The 18,332-nt window shown below is 57.7% G+C and overlaps 6 protein-coding genes across 6 annotated transcripts; 3 read left to right on the top strand and 3 right to left on the bottom strand.

Annotated features, from left to right (window-relative positions):
- Nucleotides 1-4,332: 4,332 nt before the first annotated feature.
- Nucleotides 4,333-5,258, bottom strand: SCHCODRAFT_011174 (uncharacterized protein). Its single transcript, XM_003032002.1, has 3 exons — nt 5,119-5,258; nt 4,617-5,065; nt 4,333-4,561 (listed from the first exon to the last, which is right to left on the bottom strand). Exons 2-3 carry the CDS (start codon nt 4,903-4,905, stop codon nt 4,494-4,496), a joined length of 357 nt encoding a protein of 118 aa, XP_003032048.1. The 5' UTR covers nt 4,906-5,065; nt 5,119-5,258; the 3' UTR covers nt 4,333-4,493.
- Nucleotides 5,259-5,348: 90 nt separating this feature from the next.
- SCHCODRAFT_02627205 (uncharacterized protein) lies at nt 5,349-6,298 on the top strand (the record flags this gene model as incomplete). Its single annotated transcript, XM_003031563.3, has 1 exon — nt 5,349-6,298. A coding segment is annotated over exon 1 (347 nt), but the record flags the coding sequence as incomplete, so codon positions are not given.
- Nucleotides 5,857-6,431, bottom strand: SCHCODRAFT_02627202 (uncharacterized protein). The gene has a single exon (XM_050345393.1). The coding sequence runs from the start codon at nt 6,338-6,340 to the stop codon at nt 6,104-6,106; it is 237 nt and encodes a 78-aa protein (XP_050200209.1). The 5' UTR covers nt 6,341-6,431; the 3' UTR covers nt 5,857-6,103.
- Nucleotides 6,432-8,156: 1,725 nt separating this feature from the next.
- On the top strand, nt 8,157-9,154 carry SCHCODRAFT_02668222 (glycoside hydrolase family 43 protein; the record flags this gene model as incomplete). The annotated part of the gene is made up of 3 exons (XM_003031564.1): nt 8,157-8,504; nt 8,555-8,978; nt 9,033-9,154. 3 exons carry the CDS (start codon nt 8,157-8,159, stop codon nt 9,152-9,154), a joined length of 894 nt encoding a protein of 297 aa, XP_003031610.1.
- A 486-nt stretch (nt 9,155-9,640) lies between these two features.
- SCHCODRAFT_0257069 (Piwi-domain-containing protein) lies at nt 9,641-14,167 on the bottom strand (the record flags this gene model as incomplete). The annotated part of the gene is made up of 20 exons (XM_050343833.1): nt 13,629-14,167; nt 13,548-13,582; nt 13,273-13,436; nt 12,879-12,941; nt 12,799-12,826; nt 12,710-12,741; nt 12,427-12,664; nt 12,094-12,354; nt 11,919-12,041; nt 11,703-11,865; nt 11,162-11,591; nt 11,031-11,116; nt 10,738-10,982; nt 10,631-10,691; nt 10,448-10,580; nt 10,363-10,395; nt 10,192-10,307; nt 10,094-10,145; nt 9,929-10,044; nt 9,641-9,873 (listed from the first exon to the last, which is right to left on the bottom strand). The coding sequence occupies exons 1-20, from the start codon at nt 13,918-13,920 to the stop codon at nt 9,641-9,643; spliced, it is 2,904 nt and encodes a 967-aa protein (XP_050200208.1). The 5' UTR covers nt 13,921-14,167.
- Nucleotides 14,168-14,402: 235 nt separating this feature from the next.
- On the top strand, nt 14,403-14,816 carry SCHCODRAFT_01153316 (uncharacterized protein; the record flags this gene model as incomplete). The annotated part of the gene is made up of 2 exons (XM_003031565.2): nt 14,403-14,707; nt 14,757-14,816. Coding segments are annotated over 2 exons (363 nt in total), but the record flags the coding sequence as incomplete, so codon positions are not given.
- Nucleotides 14,817-18,332: the final 3,516 nt, after the last annotated feature.

Genomic DNA, 18,332 nt, shown 5'->3' with positions numbered 1-18,332 from the left:
CCGTGTGGGTGGTAGCCTGCGCGTCCGCCATTGTCTTGACACGCGACCTGAGAGTACGCGTGTCGAACGGTCAGGACACGATTTGCGCGACCGCCGCCCAGCTTGACTACGCACTCGCTATGCCTGATGGCCGCCGCCCGCGCCTGCCGTCCAAATAGGCTGCCGACACCGCCGGGTACCTTCTGAACGAGGCCCGGACGCGATTACCACTGCACAGCGCGACCCGCCCAGCACGGGATCGCGCCGTGCTTCCTCAGTCGAGCCCCCTCGCGGCCTGTGCTAGGCCACCCCGCCCCGCCCATCCGCTCTCGCTCGCGGGCCGTCCTGCTCTTCTGCTCCCGCTCCCCGCCCCGCTCTCCTACTCCTGCCCGCCTTCTTGCTCGCTGCCCCGTTTCGATCTCGCTCGCCCGCTGCCCACTGGTTGCGTACACGCTTCACGTGCTTGCTCATGCCACGGCCGCCGACCACTACCTCTCGCGCACACGCAACTTCCCGCACCCGCACTACCTCTCGTCTCCTAGCCCAAACCCTCGTTCCCGCCTTTTCACACCTCCATCCCCGCGCGCTTGCGACCGCGCTCCCACTGCGTACGTGCCGTAGCTCGCGGCTACCCAATTCTATCCTCTGGCCAACGACGCATCGCTCCCTGCCCCTTCCCAACGTTTGTGACGCTCAGCACGACCTCAAGGCGCAGGTGTTGATGCGAATGACGTTGATTCGTCGACAGAATGTCTACAATATTGTTAGAAGAGGCCAAAGTCAAACATCCTATACACGCACCTCACGCGTTGCCACCGCTGCGGGCAGCGCTTCGCGCTGCCTTCCTCCCCCTCCCCCCTCCCCAACTGTCATGGCCTTCATCTATGATTTCCAGCGCGAACCTCGGCGCATTCGCGTCAAGATGCGTTTTCGGGCATTCAGGCGCGTCGGAAATCACTTGAAAATAAGTCAGAAATCGGTGATATACTCGGCCAAGCTGCCGACGCACCTGGGACAAGACCACGGCTTAGATGCGCGTCGCGCGTTGAGCCAGCTCCATTCCACCCGGAGCGCACCCGGAGCGACCTCCTTCTCATTGTCGGGCGAGTTGTCGGGGGTGTTTGACACGTCGTTGAGGCATTGACGACGTTGCTGATGCGGGGGATGTAGCGGGTGAGCAGGGAGGCGACGCGAGCGTAGTCTCTGCACGCGCCGGTCAGCATTCGAACGTGATGCGCTCCCGGACGAGCACTCACCAAGACTTCAAAGCCGCGCAGTTGAGGACCACAGGGGAGGCGAAGGAAGGTGAAAAGACACGCGGCGGGGGCGGGCGGGGGATGGATGAGAAAGGTAGGAGACAACTCGCACGCACCAGTATATGTGGGCGGCGTCAAGGCTCCCACCGCGACCGGATAAATTGATTTTTTCTTCGTCTCCCGCGCCACGGCCGGGCAAGTCCGCGCCCGTCAATGCTTTGACATTCTCGTAAGTTGCACGGAGTCTGATGGAAAATTTGTACCTCCGCAGCTGTAAACATCTCACCGCTCATGCAGCGTGCTTCTTCGTGCGCGACATGGTCAATGGAGTTCACAGCTAAGGAATACCCTCATGGCTCGTGGTAGGGCAACTTCTGTGCGATTAGAACGTACACCAGCGAGAGGACGCACCTGTGAGACGTGCAAAGGCACGTCATCACGACAAGTAGTTGCGGGAATGTTGTGGGGGCGTGCGCGTGAGATGCTCGACGGAAGGGAACACGCGCGCCTATGCCACGAGGATTTCAGCAGCCACCTTCCGGATTGAACTCGATAACCAGCCCCGCGTTCTATCAAGGCACAGAGCTAGAGTTCCGTTTGAGTCGCAATGACGGAGGTAATGCTTATTTCGCCACCTCCGGGGCTTGAGTTATCGTTGAGTTGAGAGCGCGCGTGAGTTCGAGCGGAGCACGACATGTCTTGACTTTGCGTGTTTGGAGCTGGGAGGGTGTAATATGATCCAGCGCGTAGAGGGAGGCTATTGTCGGTCGTCGATGACGGTCACGGACAAGACAGAGTTTGTGGCGCCGCCGATCAGGGCCCGGCGGTCGGCCCGTCGAGTCCGCGCGGCCGCGTTCTGTGTCTTGTCCTCGACTCTCACCCATCGCGTCCGTCCGCCGCCTTGGAATGAACATCAAAGTACGCGATACTATCATCAGCATTAAACCTGAACTTCCTGCACTCTTGACCTCTTTTGGGCTGCTGATATACGCCGAAAATGCTGGCGGCGCGATCTCCCACATCTCGGACGGCCTCCGCCGCGATCCCAGCACCAGCGATGGGTCGCAGTAGGCCTAGGGCACTCGCCCATGAGCCCTGAACCCATCGCCGGTTTTGCGATGGGCGAGATCTGCGAATATGCTTATCGTTCTGGGAGGTCGAGGACGCTTGCATGTGCAGCTCAACGCCTTTCCCTCCTTTCCGCGCACCCTCCCCCAAAAATATGAATCAACATGAATCGATGCAATTTTTGATTCTGAACATGTTCTGTATACCCAACACCGCCCTGCGCGCCCTCGCTCGGGTGTTATAGCGCGACGAAGGGTGATTTGAATATGTGGCGTCATTCTTCTTCTGCCTACAGCGTCGTCGCATGTGCTTCCCGCCGGCGAGAAAGTATACTCCCGTGGTCCCCTATACTATTGAAAGCCGCACAGGAAGTACGGTGCGCTCTCGACATCTGCATGCCATATTATTCACTGCGCCCATCTGCCCCCTTCCCAACCTCCTCTCGATCCCAATCTTCCAGCTGACCAGACCCAATTTAGGGAGCGATTCGGTCGGATGTACTTGACACGCGGATGACTTTATTCTGGCCGAAGGGCGCGCGCGTAGCTCGCAATCTCACACTTGCAAAACCACCCTCCTGAACAGTACGCACCTTTGACTCAATCTTCGCTCGTTTCTGCTGCCATTACGCAGTTCGGCTCGGATGCTGACAGTGTACACGTAACGCTGAAATGCACCCTCGAAGGCTGGAAGTTGGCGCTGCCCTCGCGCTCTCCCACACGCTTTCCGCGCTCCTTGGCGAATTCCATCCCTCTCCGAGCCTCCCGACGCGCCAGAATTCACGAATGGTATGTCAGAAACATACTGAATATTATCTGTGAACTTTTGTGCAGCCAGTGCAAGGCCGTGCTGCTGCTTGACCCGCGCGCGCGAGCGCGCTGCCTTTCCGGCCCTCAATGCCTTCCCAAAACGGAAGGGCACGCGTCTTCCCAAACCACCACGTCGACATTCGTCCCCCTGGCTTGTAGTGGCCCTCGCTCTTGTCGCACGTTACAAAATGTCTCCTCTTTCTATTCGGAACACTTTCCTGCGTTTATACAGCTGATCAACGCGTCAACACGGCATACGCGTCAACACGCCGCGGTGATATCCCACCAACACCCTCCTTCTACCCTGGATCCGCGCCCGAGGATTGACATCCCCAACTCCCAATCGACTTAACCTTCGTGTTTATCGCACGTACGCGTACTCCGCAGGCGACATGCGCTATACAACCCGCGCGCGCCAAATTCGCACCACGGCAATCTTCTGCGCTTTCGTTAGTCAACCTCGACGCGTGGCTTGTATTCGGGGGCGCGTCGCCTCTGCGCACGAGCCTGCTGCGGTTGGAAAGGCTATTCAACGCGGGGCAGGGACATAAGGCGAAGGGAGGGGAAGTTTCAGGCAGAGTTTAGTGCTCTTTTCTTATTTTTTCCCCCATCCCCTTCCTCCTCCCCGTCTCCCGCGCTGGCGATGCTGACCGCGCCGAGGTCAGTGTGGGGTAAGTCTTGTGTGCCTCTTTGAATAGTACTTCCCTGACTGCTATGCTCAGATCGCCCTAGGACACGCCCTTGAGGGGGTACGGGTCCCTTTCTTATCGTTCTTTCCCTTTACCGACCACTCTTCAAGGTCTATAACCTGACCTTTACCAGACAGCCATTTAGCAGTAATGACGCTGCCTGCCGCTCTTGACGTCGGGCGGTACTAATGAATTTGGTTAGACTTCCGTACCTCTGGTCAACGAACAGCAGCGTGCGCCCGGCCACGCCGAGAGAAATCAGGTACGTTCTCAGTCTTGCTATATCATATGTATTCTCACCCTCCCCCGCAGTCGCTGGCCTTTTACAGCGACCAGGGTGACGCGCGACCATCCAAGCGACGCGCAGGCCGGCCCCTTCCGCAGCGATCCCCTCGTGCCGTGCGCATTGACCCCACGCCCCGCCCACCCATGCACTGGCGTCGACGACCACGCATTCTCGAGTGGATCGCCGCTGTCAAATACGTCCTCCCCGCCGTGTTCATTGTCGTTTACTGACCTTTACACGACAGATGCCCGTCTTCTTCTGTGCTGACGTTGAGAACGCGCGGGACGTCGATGAGGACCTCCTCAACGCCGCCGACGATCACGCCGATGCACGAGTGCAGCCCCGCACTTCTTGGCGACCCCCTCGACGCTCCTACTTGCCGCCCTCAACGCCTTTGACACCGCCGTCAAAGCCCTCCACATCCGCCTTGTCGCGCTCGCGCTCCACCCGCAGAGGTGCAGGTTGCCACCCTTGGTGAGGTGCATCGCTCATCTCTTCACGTCGAGCTCCTGCTAAGCTATCTTTTCAGGGGCGGCGGCCGGGATATGAGAAGACGGCAGTGGCGGCGGCGAGTTGAGATGTCGAGGCGAGGGCGGTGCGTTGACGAGAGGCGGCGGCGGCGGCGAAAGGGGGCGGGGGCGACGGAATGGGACGTCGAGGACGGGGCTGGTATGCTGCGGACAAGCTGGGACATCACGGACGACGCGGGATGTTGTGGACGACGCATCTCGCAGCCCGCCCTCTGCGCTTGCGAAGGCTGTTAATAGGCGGTCCTTCGCGGCGTTGTCGGGGGCATGGTGCTTGCGCGTTGTGCGCATGTATCCCTGCAGCGTTGCCAGGGAGCACGCTTGCTGCCCCGCCCGCATGTACGGTTTCTGCGCCGCTCGTGCGTACACTTGCAGCATCACCCAGCACATACACTGACCACATCACCCGTGCGCCCCCTCTCGACGGCAGCTACATGTCGCCTTCAGTCTCGTAGGTCACCCTCTCCTTCGTCCTGGACCCCTTTTACTGATTGTCCTCTGCAGGTCTTGTACTGGTTATGTAGGTGTGCGCGGTGGATATGTATTTTAGTTGAACTCGTTGGGCTTAGTAGCTAGATAAACTCGAACTCGTGGGATTCAGTAGCTAGCTGTTCTTGTTGTCTTCAGTAAAGAGCTGGATTTGTGGTCTTCGTTATTTCTTCGTTATTTAGTGGGACTCGTTGTCTATGTTATTTACCTGGACTATGTCTGTGTTCATTAGCTTTCTGAATTGTTGTATTCATTCATAGTTAACTGCTATATACGTGTATGACTGGGACATGGCAGCGTGAGCGCCGCAGTCTATGTCGCTCGTGCCGCCCTGGACATTGTGCGCTTCGACGGCTGCGTCGTCAGCATGGCTGACTACGTCGCGAGCGCCAACGTCTGCGTCGTGAGCATCAGCGACCACGTTGTGCGAATCGATGTCTATGCCGTACGCGCCAGACCCCTGGCCACGACGCGCAAGACCCTTGCCCTTCGTGGCATCCCTCCCTTCCCCCTCGTTGCGTCCCTCCCACCTCATATCATCTTCGCGATAGCGCCCCTTCCCCCCTTCCATCTCGACGCTGCCTCTCCTCCCCCTCAGTCGTACCTCCCCTCCCCCCAATTGCGCGCTCCCCCCTCAATTGCACCTCCCCCTCCCCCTCCACGCGCACCTGCCTTCTTCTTCGTTGGGCTTCGGAGGGAGTGGGGGTGGGATAGGTAGGGGGGAGAAGGGGGAGAGGGCGAGAAGGATTAAATGTTGCGAGGGGTGCGAGGGTTGGTGGGAAGGAGAGGGAGGAGGTGAGAGCGCTGAGGGAGGGGTCAATCGGAATCAAGCACCACGTGGCGCGGCCGCTGATCACGCACCAGTGCCAGCGGGCCACCCTGCGCTACGTCTTTTATCAGACGGAACCCTCGAGCGGGACGCATGGAGGGCGAAGGAGGGAGGAACAGAATCGCGCCCTGAGCAAATTTGTGATCAGCACCGTTTTTAGCATCATGTTGTTCAAGCAAGAGGGGAGGTGGGTGATATGAGGGCAGCGCAGGGACCGGGTGTCGCAGCGGCGCGAAGGGCAGGAAGGAGCAGCAGCACGAGGGGCGGGAAGAAACGGCGGCACCGGCGCGAGGGGCGGGAGCAACGCATCAAATTTCCCATCAATCCCGCCCGCTCGCGCGGGACGGGGGCGGGGGCAGCGAGCAGCAAGCACCGACCTGCCCGAGGCGGCGGCGGCAGGGCAGCCATCAAACAAGTTTATGTCGAATATTGTTCTGATATTCCGAAACCTGCCATTTTTGTAGAGCCAGCCCCCCGTAGCTTCAATAATTGAGGTGGATTGTATTTGGTTGTAGCAGTGAAAGTGTGACGGACAGAGGTTTGACAGGATTGGACATTCACGAGTGATTCACGACGCTGAAGTGGGATCTAGATAGCCGGATGGCGGCTTTCACAGACATTTCACGGGCATTTCACGGAGAAATCACCGGGAATCATCGTGATTCATCGGGAATCACGAGGATTCATCAGGAATCACTGGGATTCATCAGGAATCACGGTGATTTCCGCGTGATTCACGACGAAATCCTGACTTTCACGGTTCGAATCTGACTTTTGTCCAGTCAAGGCCTCCATATGTAGGTACCCGACCTTCACCAGATTAATTCACCCGAAAGTCGGTGTGTATTCAACCCAAATTCAACCACACATTCACCCGTGGCCAGTCACCCATTTTCCGGGTGACACAGGGTGAATTTGAGCCGTATTCCGAGACATATCAACTGTATTTATGGGTGAAAGTTCGGGTGAACGTAACCCGGTTTTGGGCGCACAGTGTGCACAATCGGGGGCTTACTGTACCTGCGCAGGGCGCCTTCAAGTCCACCCACGGTGTCGGATGATGGTCTTTTTCTCGAGTAAGCAGTAGACTGGCGGTCAAGTTGCAGCCTGGTATACGTAGCAGCAAAGTCCTTGATATGCCCAAACGTTGCTTGGACTCCCGAGTTGCGACGGACAGCTCGGAACCGGGATGGGTTTCCGAGTCGAAGCTCGACCTGGATTGACATCTCGGTGCCTGCAACAGCCCGTCCTTCCTCCGTGCCTGCGTGCGCAAGTCCTCGTCTGCGGGCGTCGCCTCCGCATCACGCCTTCTCGTTCATTTCTCGTCGAACTGCCTTCCTCGGCGACACAGCCAAAGTCGTTGAGCGTTCGGTCGCTCTGAGACTTCAATTCTGCCGGTGCGTGTATACCGTCAGTCCAGCGGGCACCTTGCCACTGAATTGTCGTCCGGACAGGCGCTCGATGTCGCTACTGGCGCCCGTATCCTTGGCTGGTCATATGATCGGAGATACCTGGGCAAAGCGCGGAATATGAGGCCTGATTGGGAAGTTCGCCCGATAGTGGACCCATTCAGTAGGTTTTCCATAGCAATGTGCCTGGCCTTCTCGACCTCGCAAGGGGGCGTCCTAGAATTAACGGAACGGATATAGACACTACCTCGCCGTCTTTCTGAGCTATCTCTGAAGCACTGGACAAGTTATAAGCCTCAACGTCGCTTCTCGTAAGAATTTCCCTGTCTATCTTCTAGGCAGTGTCCTGCTTACGCTGTTGCCAGGCGTTCTCGGGAATTGAAGCGGCCGTACTGGTCCTCATGACAGCGTTTGAGCTTGTATCGCCATCTTGGGCCCGCTGGGCGCTAAGGCTCGCCCAATCCCAGCGCATTTTGAGTCGTGGGCTTGTTCCATTCCGTGACGATTCCGCGGCGGGCACTTCATGACCATGCAGCCTCCCTTTCGCGCACCGTTACATCCTTCTTTCTCTAGGAGGATTATCCGGTGTCGACCCACTGTCATCCCAACATAAAAGCCCCCATTGAGTTACTGTATTGCCCAGCACCGACAAGCACGACCACTACCACGGCCAGCACGACCAAGATGTGGTCTCGTATCCTCCTCGCCGCCTCCACGCTCGTTACGACTGTCGTCGCCTACACGAATCGTGCGTCGATCCCGCCCTTTCCACTTTCCTGTGCCTGACTTTACCCCTAGCGCTATGGGACCCCGGCATGGGCGCTGACCCGTGGATGCTCGCCGCCAACGACGGGTACTACCTTACCTACACGTCGGGCAACCACGTCGAGATTCGCTACTCGACCTCGCTCACCGACTTCCACGGTGCCGAGCCAACGACTGTGTGGTCGCCGACGGGCTCGCAGGGGGGTGTCTGGGCACCGGAGTTGCACAACATCGATGGCCGCTACTACATCTACGTCGCGATCACCGACAGCGACAACGCGGGCCACCGCATGCATGTCCTCCAGGGTGACACCCAGGACCCGCTCAAGCCCTTCACCTATGTCGGCAAGCTGAGCACCCCTGATGACAATTGGGCTATCGACGGCACGGTCTTGAAGGTACGCCGATCGCTGATCATCTGTTTGTACACCGCCTCATGTCATTGCAGTACGGCAACACCAACTACTTCATCTGGTCTGGCTGGACCTCGAACGCCGACCAGGCCAACCAGTACCTCTACATCGCCAAGATGTCCAGCCCGACCTCGCTCGAGGGCGACCGCGTTCTCCTCCACAGCCCCGACCCGTCGTGGCAGCGCTCCGGCAGCAGCGGCGTCAACGAGGGCCCCGAGATCCTCGTCCACAACGACCGCACCTTCCTCGTCTACTCCGCCGCCGGCTCGTGGACGGGCGACTACTGTCTCGCTCTGATGGGTATCGACGGCGGCGCGGACCCGATGGTGCCCTCCAACTGGTGGCGCGTCGACGACCGCCCGGTCTTCTGGAGCAGCGACGTCACCTTCGGTGTCGGCCACGCGTCCTTCCCCTTCGACCGCAACGGCACGCCCTACATCGTCTACCACGGCATGTCCGGTGAGTAGCGCGTTGTATAACCCCTTACTTAGACTGGGTTCTAATGACTCGCAGATCCCAATGCTGGCTGGGACGGTCGCTCGATCCGCGCCGAGAAGTTCCAGTGGAACTCCGACGGCTCTCCCTGGTTCCCGACGCCCACCGCGCTCGGTGTTCAGCTTCCCGACTCCGCCTAAATGTCGAACGGGCACTCTCGCTACGTGCAGTGTGCAGGAAGAAATGGTGTCTAATTTATTTCGCATGGGCTTCTGGTTTATCACTATCATTATCACCTGTAGCAAGGGAACAGCATAATAGGAATATATCTATTCAGTGGTCATCTCGTGGAGAGATACAGCTTCCAGCGAAGGGAGGCGAATATCGAGCATCAGCGATACCGGTGTCACCTATACAGCTGAGACTCGAACGCGTCCAGCGCCAACGCCAACGATTAGATGTATCCTCGGCTTTGCTTTTCGAACATTGCGGGGCATCGACAGGTTTACAACCACCAAGAAGGGTCGTACACATACGAAGCATCAGTATACAAACAACAAGATGGTCAAGATATATGTGCGTCTACATAGATCGCGGCCCCATAAATGAACGTGTCCTGCGTCTGCGCCGAATCACAACGTCAGCATACGGCAGTCTTCCGAAGGAATGCCACTGACATACGTCGGTCATATGAAGTACATCGGGGAATGCCCATTGAAGATCCTCCTGAAGCTCTGGCACCAGTTTTGGATCTTGAGCTCGATGGCTGCTTCGCTGATATCGCTGCTATCATCCGAGAATGGGTCCCCACCGTACCGCAGAGAGACGTCGAGGTGGATATTACCGCGGCGACATGCGATCTGTTGAACGTCGTTAGCGTGCGCTTGCCATGAAAGATGAAGGATACGTGCATCGGCATCTGCAGGATGATAGTCAGCCGAAAGCCCAACGAAGGTATATGCCAAAGGACTTACAGTAGACTGGCGCCGGTATAGAGACAGACGTCGTCGCCCTCGAGTATGCGTGGCACAGATAGAAGGACATGCCGCGGATGAGGTCCAGGCGGTCTGCATGCGCTTCGCGTTGGGCGCTGGTGACGTGAGTATGTGGGCATTCAGTATCCGTCTGAATGCAGTCACCTGTTGTCGAGTATTCTGTCTTGCAGCACGGTATAGTGCGCAGGACGAGCAGCTATTTCAGTGAGCATGCAGTCGCTCTAAGACAGACAAGAACTTACTGCCTTGCAGAGCGTGATGACTTTGCAGGTAGAAGTCGTGGTAGTAAGGGTTATCAATGCCACTGGTTGTCGCAAAACCAGCGCGTAAGTTGCCGTTGCGCAAGTCGACCTTCTGCCTGCGGGACCTTCAGCCCGAAAGTACATGACTCGTGAACGGGATCTTCCACGCACCCATCTTCGGTCGCAAAGAACCTGACGTGGTGGCTGTAGGGAGTCAATAGTGGACGTGATATAGCAGCGCACCCATGGAGCTTACCGTTTGGTCACAACTATGTACGTCAAAGGTGGACGTGGCACGCAAAGACTTGTCAGTGTCGAAGGCGGAAGCTGGAGCTCTTTGCTTTGTTGATCCTGAGGCAACGGCATAGACCAAGCATCCGAAATGCCCTCTGAAGCAGACTTATTTCTCAGTCGGTCACAACAAGGATTGTTTGCGCACGTTCAACCTCTGCGATCTCTTGTCGGGCGAAGACCTCAAACTGTCCCTCGCTCAGCCCGTCCTACGCAATCCGTAAGAAGGTGCCACGGTTCCGGACTGGCACTTACCCTATAGAAGACAACAGACGTTGGTACAATCTGCACGCCTTTGGACGCCACATTGGGGTTGTTGTGCGCGAGGAATTGTCGAAGGGCTGTCAACACCTTGCCCCGCAGCTGTTCGACCATCTCGAGGCGGGGAGGTTGTGCGAAAGTCAGCGCGTCGTACTGCATGGCGTCCTTGTCGCGCGAGAAGACGACGCTGGCAATCGAAGGACGGAGCTGATTAGGACCCGGGTGACCGACATCAGCACCTGCGATACCGATAAGTATATGCTCTGAGCTATTGATGTTCAACGCACCTATGATGAGCGGAAAACCGCTGTCGAACGAAGTTAGGGCAATAGGATTGGGCTGCCAGTTGATGCCACCGAGACGGACATTGATCCTGGGCGATTAGCACGTGTGACAAATAAGTAGCACATCCACTCACTTGATAGCGACATTCTTGGCGAAGCGGTCGTTCATAGAACGATTAGGATACCATTTCCGCACGCCAGACATGCATATGCATTGCGTCGTAACCCCGCGAACGATGTCCCCCCAATGCTTGATAGCATCGTACTGGGGCTGCGCATTCTCTGGGAGCAAGACCAGGAATATCGTCCTGTGTCGCGCCAGTGCGAAAATTTGCGCCGGGTGTTGCGTAAGGCAGCGCTCCCGGTATCTGCTGAAGTTGAAGATAGGGTCCCCTTTCACGTCAACGTCGTGATCTTCTGGTTTAGGTGCCGGCGCCTTCTTCCTATCCTCGGGCGAAACGTTGTCCATGATCTTGTCCAGAGGGATATCCGCGAAAGCGGTCTCCAAGATGGATTCCACATTGGCCATATTTCCGGAATATTCACGCGTGTATTCACCGATGCCTGAGGAGGGAACATGTAAGTAGAGCTCGAAAAAAAAACACTGCGTCGGACTGACGCATTCCTGCAGGTGAAGTTGAGTAAACGCTGATCGAAAGAGAGGTGCGGACGAACCGATATCGCTGCACGCTCTCTGTATCCCGCTGGATACCTTTGGGAAATCCTCTTGGTCAAAACCTCTCTCGACGCGGGCAAAATTGATGAAGATGAAATGGTCTATTCGCGCCGGCTTGTGCGTCTGCTTGCTGTTGAAGTTCCAGGACCCATTCCTCGGTGCCTGCAAGCCGGCATCAGACGCTTTTGTATGCGTACCGAGACAAGTGAGCATACCTCCTGGCGCCCGTTGAACAGGAGGGTTGGAGGCGCAAGCTGCTTTCCCTCGACTTCCGCCATTTGGGAAGAAATTGTCATGCCCGCCTCCAAGATATACGGGGATTCCTTGTACGAGGATAGCTAAGGACGCATGGTCAGTCGCAGTGCTTCAACTGTTGTCAAGCCGACAAACCGGCGTTTGCAAGTCCATCTTCTTGTCGCGATAGTCCATGCCGCAAATATATTGCTGGCGTTCATAGGGTTTCTTCTTCGACAACTCCAGCGCTTTGGTCGTCAAGGCTTCCGTCAGTCTCCTCTGGTAGAACTGGTCCTCGCATACGACGCAGAGCTCTGCAGGTATGACAACCTGCATCTTGCTATTGCGAGGAGACACGACAACGCCGAAGTAGTCCGGATGGATGAGCGTGATCGAATGCGTCTGCGCGAAGTAATCCTAGCAGTCGTTGCACCGAATCAGCTGAAGACGGCAAAAACCGATGCGTCGCATGCCGGTACGAGTACGCACCTTGACCGAGGTCAATTTGCCATTTAGGTCGAATGTGAGATACCCCGCCTTTGGGACGATGTCATGTATTTGACGGATGTGCTGGCGGGTAGACTTCGCTCTCGCGAGAGCAGGTACATTGACCTTGACCTTACGAAAGTGTCGTGAAAGAAGGGCACGGTCAGCGGAAGCACGTCCGGATACGTCTGCTTGGCCAAGGACTTTCTTGGACACGTCAATCAGAGGTCCCGATGCATAGCTACAACGGATGAGACACACTCAAGGAGTTACGCGACGTACTTACAAGGCCGCCAGCGCCTGATCGACGTTCACGAGCTGTCGGTCGTCAAGAACACGCTCCATAGCGATATCGATAAATCAATTTGCACGCACCAAACGGCCAACGGTCGGTCGCACGGATCTATGTACGTATGAGATGGGCAACGCTCGTCCAAGTGGTCGTTTGTACGCACTGGAAGTATCCGACCCTCAGCGCGATGCCGTGGATACTGGCCTGCAGCTCTATTTCTCGTGATCTGCGATCCAAAGGTCTCGGAAAATATGCACGCCTGTTGCTCGGGAAACGCATCGACGCCTGCCTGACCAGCAATTGTAAGAGACGAAGGGCTGACTGAGTTTGGCCATCCGTTGAGGATGTTCCACGCTCGGTCAGCCTCTGCACGACCCTTGGCGGAGAGGATTCAGCGCCGCATCGCCCAGCTATAAAGAAGGTTGCCCACTCTGTATTAATGTCGGCACCTTCAATGCGGGTTATGGTAATGAGGTACGAGGTACGATTGAGTGAGAGTTGCCACTGAGTCACGTTAGAGTCCCTTCTGTATGGGGGAGCAGAGACCTGCCACGCACCTGCTGTTGTGTCCCGTTGACGAGCCGGACGGAAGTACACGTCCAAAATTGGGCTCTTCCGTCATAGATGCCGTGCTTGGGAAAGACGTTGGGAGCAACTTCACTGCGTAGGTTGTGGAAGAGCGCGTGACGTTTGTGCAACTCTTTGACTTCGGGGGAGAAAGCTGAACGTAGTTTAATGGACCGTGAGCAGTTGCGATCACGTGCATTACTTACAAACTGTTGACAGACGTTCAGAGGTTTCTTAAGCCTCGCGATCCGCCGAGCTTGCAACGTACCATCGTATGGAATGAAGACCTTCGACGGTATCCTGTTCTCGTTTGAGATGAGGCATCTTACGTGCATTTGAAGCTTACCTGGTGATCTCGAAGTGGTTGGTGAGGACGCGGAACTGCTCGTTCGGCGCGACAGGGGAAACCTTTCTCGTGCGATCGTCGTCTCGCGCACTGGCCTCTCTTGTATCATTACGACGTTGTCCGGCTGCAGCATGATAGCTTTGGTCGTAGCCATTGTTGTGAAAGCCTCTTCCACGACCATTCCCGAAACTCCTGCTGCTCGACGCAGGTGGCGGCCCTCCGCGGCCGAAGTTCGAGCCACCGCGATCACCATTCGAGTTCCTGTACCCGCCATTTGGGCCACGGTCACCATTTGGATGCCCTCGACCACGACCTCGATACGCTTGCTCAGGTGGGGGGTAGCGGCTACCTCCAGGCCCTATGGGTCGTCGGTCCATTGCGGACTTGACGCGCGTGCCAGTGCGACTTTGTCTCTCACGGGCGCTTCTTGACGGACTCCTTGGTTTCCCTCGTCACTGATCCAGAATCAGTTAGAGAGCCAGAAGATGTCAAATTTCTTGGTGTAGAGGGGTAGGTTTCGGTGCGAGACTCGGGGCTGAGGATTCTAACTTGATAGAAGAAAGGCAAGCGCCCAATGAGTGACAATTGTCACATATAAGGGAGTGACAGCACGCGACCGCATAATTAAGCGTGTCCGAAAGGGGATATTATGGCGTAGTGCACTTATTACGCCTGAAGTTGAACTTCCATCTCCCCTCATCTCCCTAGCTCATCCCCCCCTATAATACCAGGCAGAAAGCATCCAGCAGGACCATACGTACGGGCGAGGAACCGATGGTCCACCGCTCGACAGACTCCCGGTTGCTTACTGCCCTCATTTCATCGGAGAAGGATTATTGCAAATCTCTCGAAGCCGCCCTTTCCTCAGGACATGCATCCCTCGCGTCGTTCAGCGCATATGCAGCTGCATCCCCTCCCCACATATCGACAACCATACTCTCGGTCGCCAATGTGTTCATAGGAGCGCAAGACGCGCTGAAGCACTATGCACACGCGGTGGAGGAATGGAAGGACCTGCTCACGCAGTTGAAGGGTCTCGAGGACGATGTCGCGAACACCATACGCGACAGGGAGATATTGTGCGTGACGAGCTATCTTATTACTGCACTACGCTGACGACGCGCGCAGAATAACTCGGCTCATCAAGGTTTCCAAGTCTAGCAGCACTCGCGACTCTATCCTGTCCAACTCGTCTCCGTCCTCGTCCCTAAATGACCTACCTGGTCTAGGGTCATCCAAGCTCAATCGCGCGCAAGCCGAACTGCAAGCATGCGAGGCTCAACTAGCGCTGAAGGAGCGCGAACTGGAAGCATCCCGCACGCGCGTCATAACTCAAGGACTCAGCATACGCTGCAAGGGCCTCGCAGACTGCGGCTATTGGTGGTTGGAGAAGGGCAAGGAAGGACTAAACATTCTCGGCTCAGGCTGTACGTCACCATTCTCTCCCGCACGAGCACAAGCTAACCCGACCCCAGCGCACAACCAGCAAGACAAGCCCCTCCCCGAACCCGCCGATGTCCCCATCCCACATCATTCACGAGGTCCGTCCTCGGATGTGTCGTCGACCAACTCCACCCTCTCGCCCTCGCAATCCGCCTCCCAAATCGACATTCCTGCTGCCATCCCACCTGCTCATGCTATCTCGTCAGAGTACATCCCCTCGCCGCCGGTGTCGTTCCCGGGCAGCCAGTCATCGCATGTCTTATCACGACGGATTACAGAGGAGTCGCTGCAAGACAACGCGTCGACAACGTCTTCCGAGGATCTGAGTCAAGAAATCGAGGTTGTCGAGAACCCCCGCTTCACGAACGGCAAGGCGGGCAACTCGAAGGCTATGCCACGCAAGAGGGCACCTTCGGCAGCGGCTGCATCCAAGGAGCACGTCCCCCGAGAACGCAAAATTTCTTCGTCTACTCCCGCATCCCCAACGGTCACTCCGAAAAGCGGCTTCCTGGGTAGCATACGCGGTTTATTCCGCAGCAGCGGTTCTAGTCGTGCATCCAACGCTTCCAACGACAGTGAGGACGACGTCCGGAGGCCCAGTCGCCTCAGGCGCGACAAGAGCAAACATCGCGCCGCCGCCCCCAACTTCGACGAGCCGGCCCCCGCCCCCGCGACCCCCTCACGCAAGCCCTCTGCCGCGCGCCGGCGATCCGTATCCGCTACGCCCAAATTACGCACCTCCATCGACGATCGGATCCTGGGCCCCGGCACGTCATCGCTCTCGCGCAACGATTCGCTCACGAGTGCCGCCAGTGCACCGGCTACTAGCGGCCGGCGCACCGTGTCGGCGTCCGTGTCCTCCCCGCTCGCGCGCTCTACGTCGACGGCGACTAGTCATCAGAGGAGCGGGAGCTTCGATGATTTGGATTTGCGCACGTCGCGGGCTTCGGCAGAGCAGCGCAGGGCGAAGCAGGAGCGGCGGTCGACGGTGCAGAGCTTCCCCCATAGCATAGGCAATGGGGCGAGCACGAGCCTGATGAGCATCGTCGAGGACGTCGCGCGGGAGCGGCGCGAGGGCGAGCGCCGGGAGAGCCTGGTCGCCAAACCGGCGCCTAAGGTCGAGATTGCGGACAGTCCGCTGGCGGCCATCAGGGCGCCGCCTAGCCTGGGGAGAAAGGAGCTGGAGGCGCTGACGACGACACCGCCGCGTCACTCGGGACTGAAGTCGTACTCGGAGACGCATTTGGTGACCCCCTCGCACTCGAGGACGTCGTCGCCGGCGAAGAGTGCGGGTCCTCCCAAGACCCCGCTTCGCAGTGCTCTGAGGAAGTCGGGTGCAGCGGGTCGTGGCGAATCGCCGAGCAGTCGGAGTGCTTCGCCTGCCCCTCCTCGCAATGATTCTCCCAGCATGCAGACTCCCAAGGCCAGCAACAACAACAGCTCAACTCGCATTCCGCCAAACCCAACGTCGCCTCCACCTGATCCCCCTGTTGTGCTCTCCCTTCCCACTGCGCCCAAGTTTGTGCCGCCCGAAGAGCCCAAGCCCGCCGCACCTTCGCCGCCACCTCCGCCTGTCGCGAATGGCAATAGCCAGCCGTACGACGATGACGACGTTAGCTCGATCGAGTCGTACGAGACCGGGCATGAGTCCTGGGGCAGTGAATCTGATTCGAGCACGGCGACGCTGCCTGGAAGGCCGGTGCAGGAAATCATTGTCGAGCGCCCGAGTCCTAAAGAGGAACCCGAACGGCCATCGACACCAACGCAGTCGACGCCTCGCCCGCCGACCCCCACGACACCCGCGACCCTGCCCTCTGCCTCCGTCACAGACCTGCCTGCCACAGTCGCCCCTGCCCCCGCACCAAAGGAGAACGGGAACGCAGCTCCCGCGTCCGACGAGAGCGCGGGCGGCGACGCGCCCACGCGCCGCCGAAAATCCGTGCGCGTCTCGCTCAAGCCAACTTTCTCGCCGACGCCGCCCGCCATCGAGGATGACGACCACGCGCCGTGGGGTCTAGGCTATGCGGGGGCGAAAGCGGAGGTCGTCAACGAGCGCACGGCACGCGGGGCGAGGACGAACAGGGATAAGGACCTCTGGGAGGACTCGAGCGACGAGGAGGTGGAGTATGCGACGGCGAAGCGGATGCTCAATCGGCTGAAGGGGAAGAAGTGATGAGGCTGGTTGGGACATGACCGCGGTCCAGTGCATGCGTGAGCAGGCCACCGTATTTATTCATATCATTACTCTCTTTCCTCCTCTGCCTTAGGATACCGGCATTCTAGTTCGTACTTTCGTTGAAGTTGTGTTGTGGGGTTTAGGTACTGTAGGCTTGCATAGTAATTTCTATGGGCGATCCATTGTTACCCTTCAAATCGATGTTGAACTTCGGATTATTCCGAAAAGCGCGGCGGCGCTCTCACGCGGCGATGGCGCCACCCCCTGTTGAACTTCAACTTGCTCTCGACGCCTCCGAAGATCACCACCTTTCGCCCGGGCGAACGATGCTGACTGTCCTTTGACCATGAGCAGTGTAGACGGGAAGGCTCGCTCCTATTCCCTCCGAAATGCTGACGCGGTTCATCCCGAACCTGCGCTTGCACACACTGCATGTTTTCTTACGGGTACGGCCTCCTTCGTCGGCCGACAACCACCTCTGTCGCCATCATATGAGGTTCTATTGTCAGAGATAGCTTCCTACCTCGCGATTACTTGCTGGGAAGCTGTCCTTCTTGACGCTCTTCAGACAGGGTGCACCGTCGCAGGACTTCAAATCCAGTGGCCACAATTGGTTCGACCCTCTCTGGCGAATTCGATTGACAAAAGAATAGACTAGACTGCAATATTGCCAAGGGAAGGGCCCTCTTTCTTGCTCCTCTCGAAGCGGGAGCATTTGTCAGACCTCTCCTCCCCCACTCGCCGCGGGGATCGTTTACGAACATGCAAACGACTGCCCCGACCGCGTGCCCCTCGCTCAGAGGCTCGACCACCTCTCCGGTCCCGCTGCGCGCGCGGAGCAGTGTTCTCGCTCGGTCCTCGCCTCTGGCCTCGCCACTTTCTGGCGAATCAGCGGCGGGCTTTTACAACGATGCGGGATATCGAGGAACAAAAACTTCCGTTTTCGGTATGAAAGACGAGGCGGGGGCATGGCCGTCGCCGGGTATGCGCGCCACATATAAGAGGGAAGCCTGCGCGTCGGCCTACACTTACATTCCACCTCACCCCTCATCGTACCCATCACCACTACTCTGCCAGCCACAACC

The sequence above is a fragment of the Schizophyllum commune genome (assembly GCF_000143185.2).
Source record: "Schizophyllum commune H4-8 unplaced genomic scaffold SCHCOscaffold_6, whole genome shotgun sequence".
Classification (NCBI taxonomy): domain Eukaryota; kingdom Fungi; phylum Basidiomycota; class Agaricomycetes; order Agaricales; family Schizophyllaceae; genus Schizophyllum; species Schizophyllum commune.
Note: the sequence above shows the minus strand (reverse complement) of the source record. Positions and strands in the feature narration are given on the sequence as shown.

What these genes read in the sequence shown, in the direction of transcription:
- SCHCODRAFT_02627202 (XM_050345393.1), bottom strand. Translation starts at nt 6,340, where the DNA reads ATGGCTGCCCTGCCGCCGCCGCCTCGGGCAGGTCGGTGCTTGCTGCTC.
- SCHCODRAFT_011174 (XM_003032002.1), bottom strand. Translation starts at nt 4,905, where the DNA reads ATGCGCACAACGCGCAAGCACCATGCCCCCGACAACGCCGCGAAGGAC. An exon ending in TCATATCCCGGCCGCCGCCC is followed by an intron (nt 4,562 to 4,616) that starts CTGAAAAGATAG and finishes GATGCACCTCAC; the next exon opens with CAAGGGTGGCAACCTGCACC.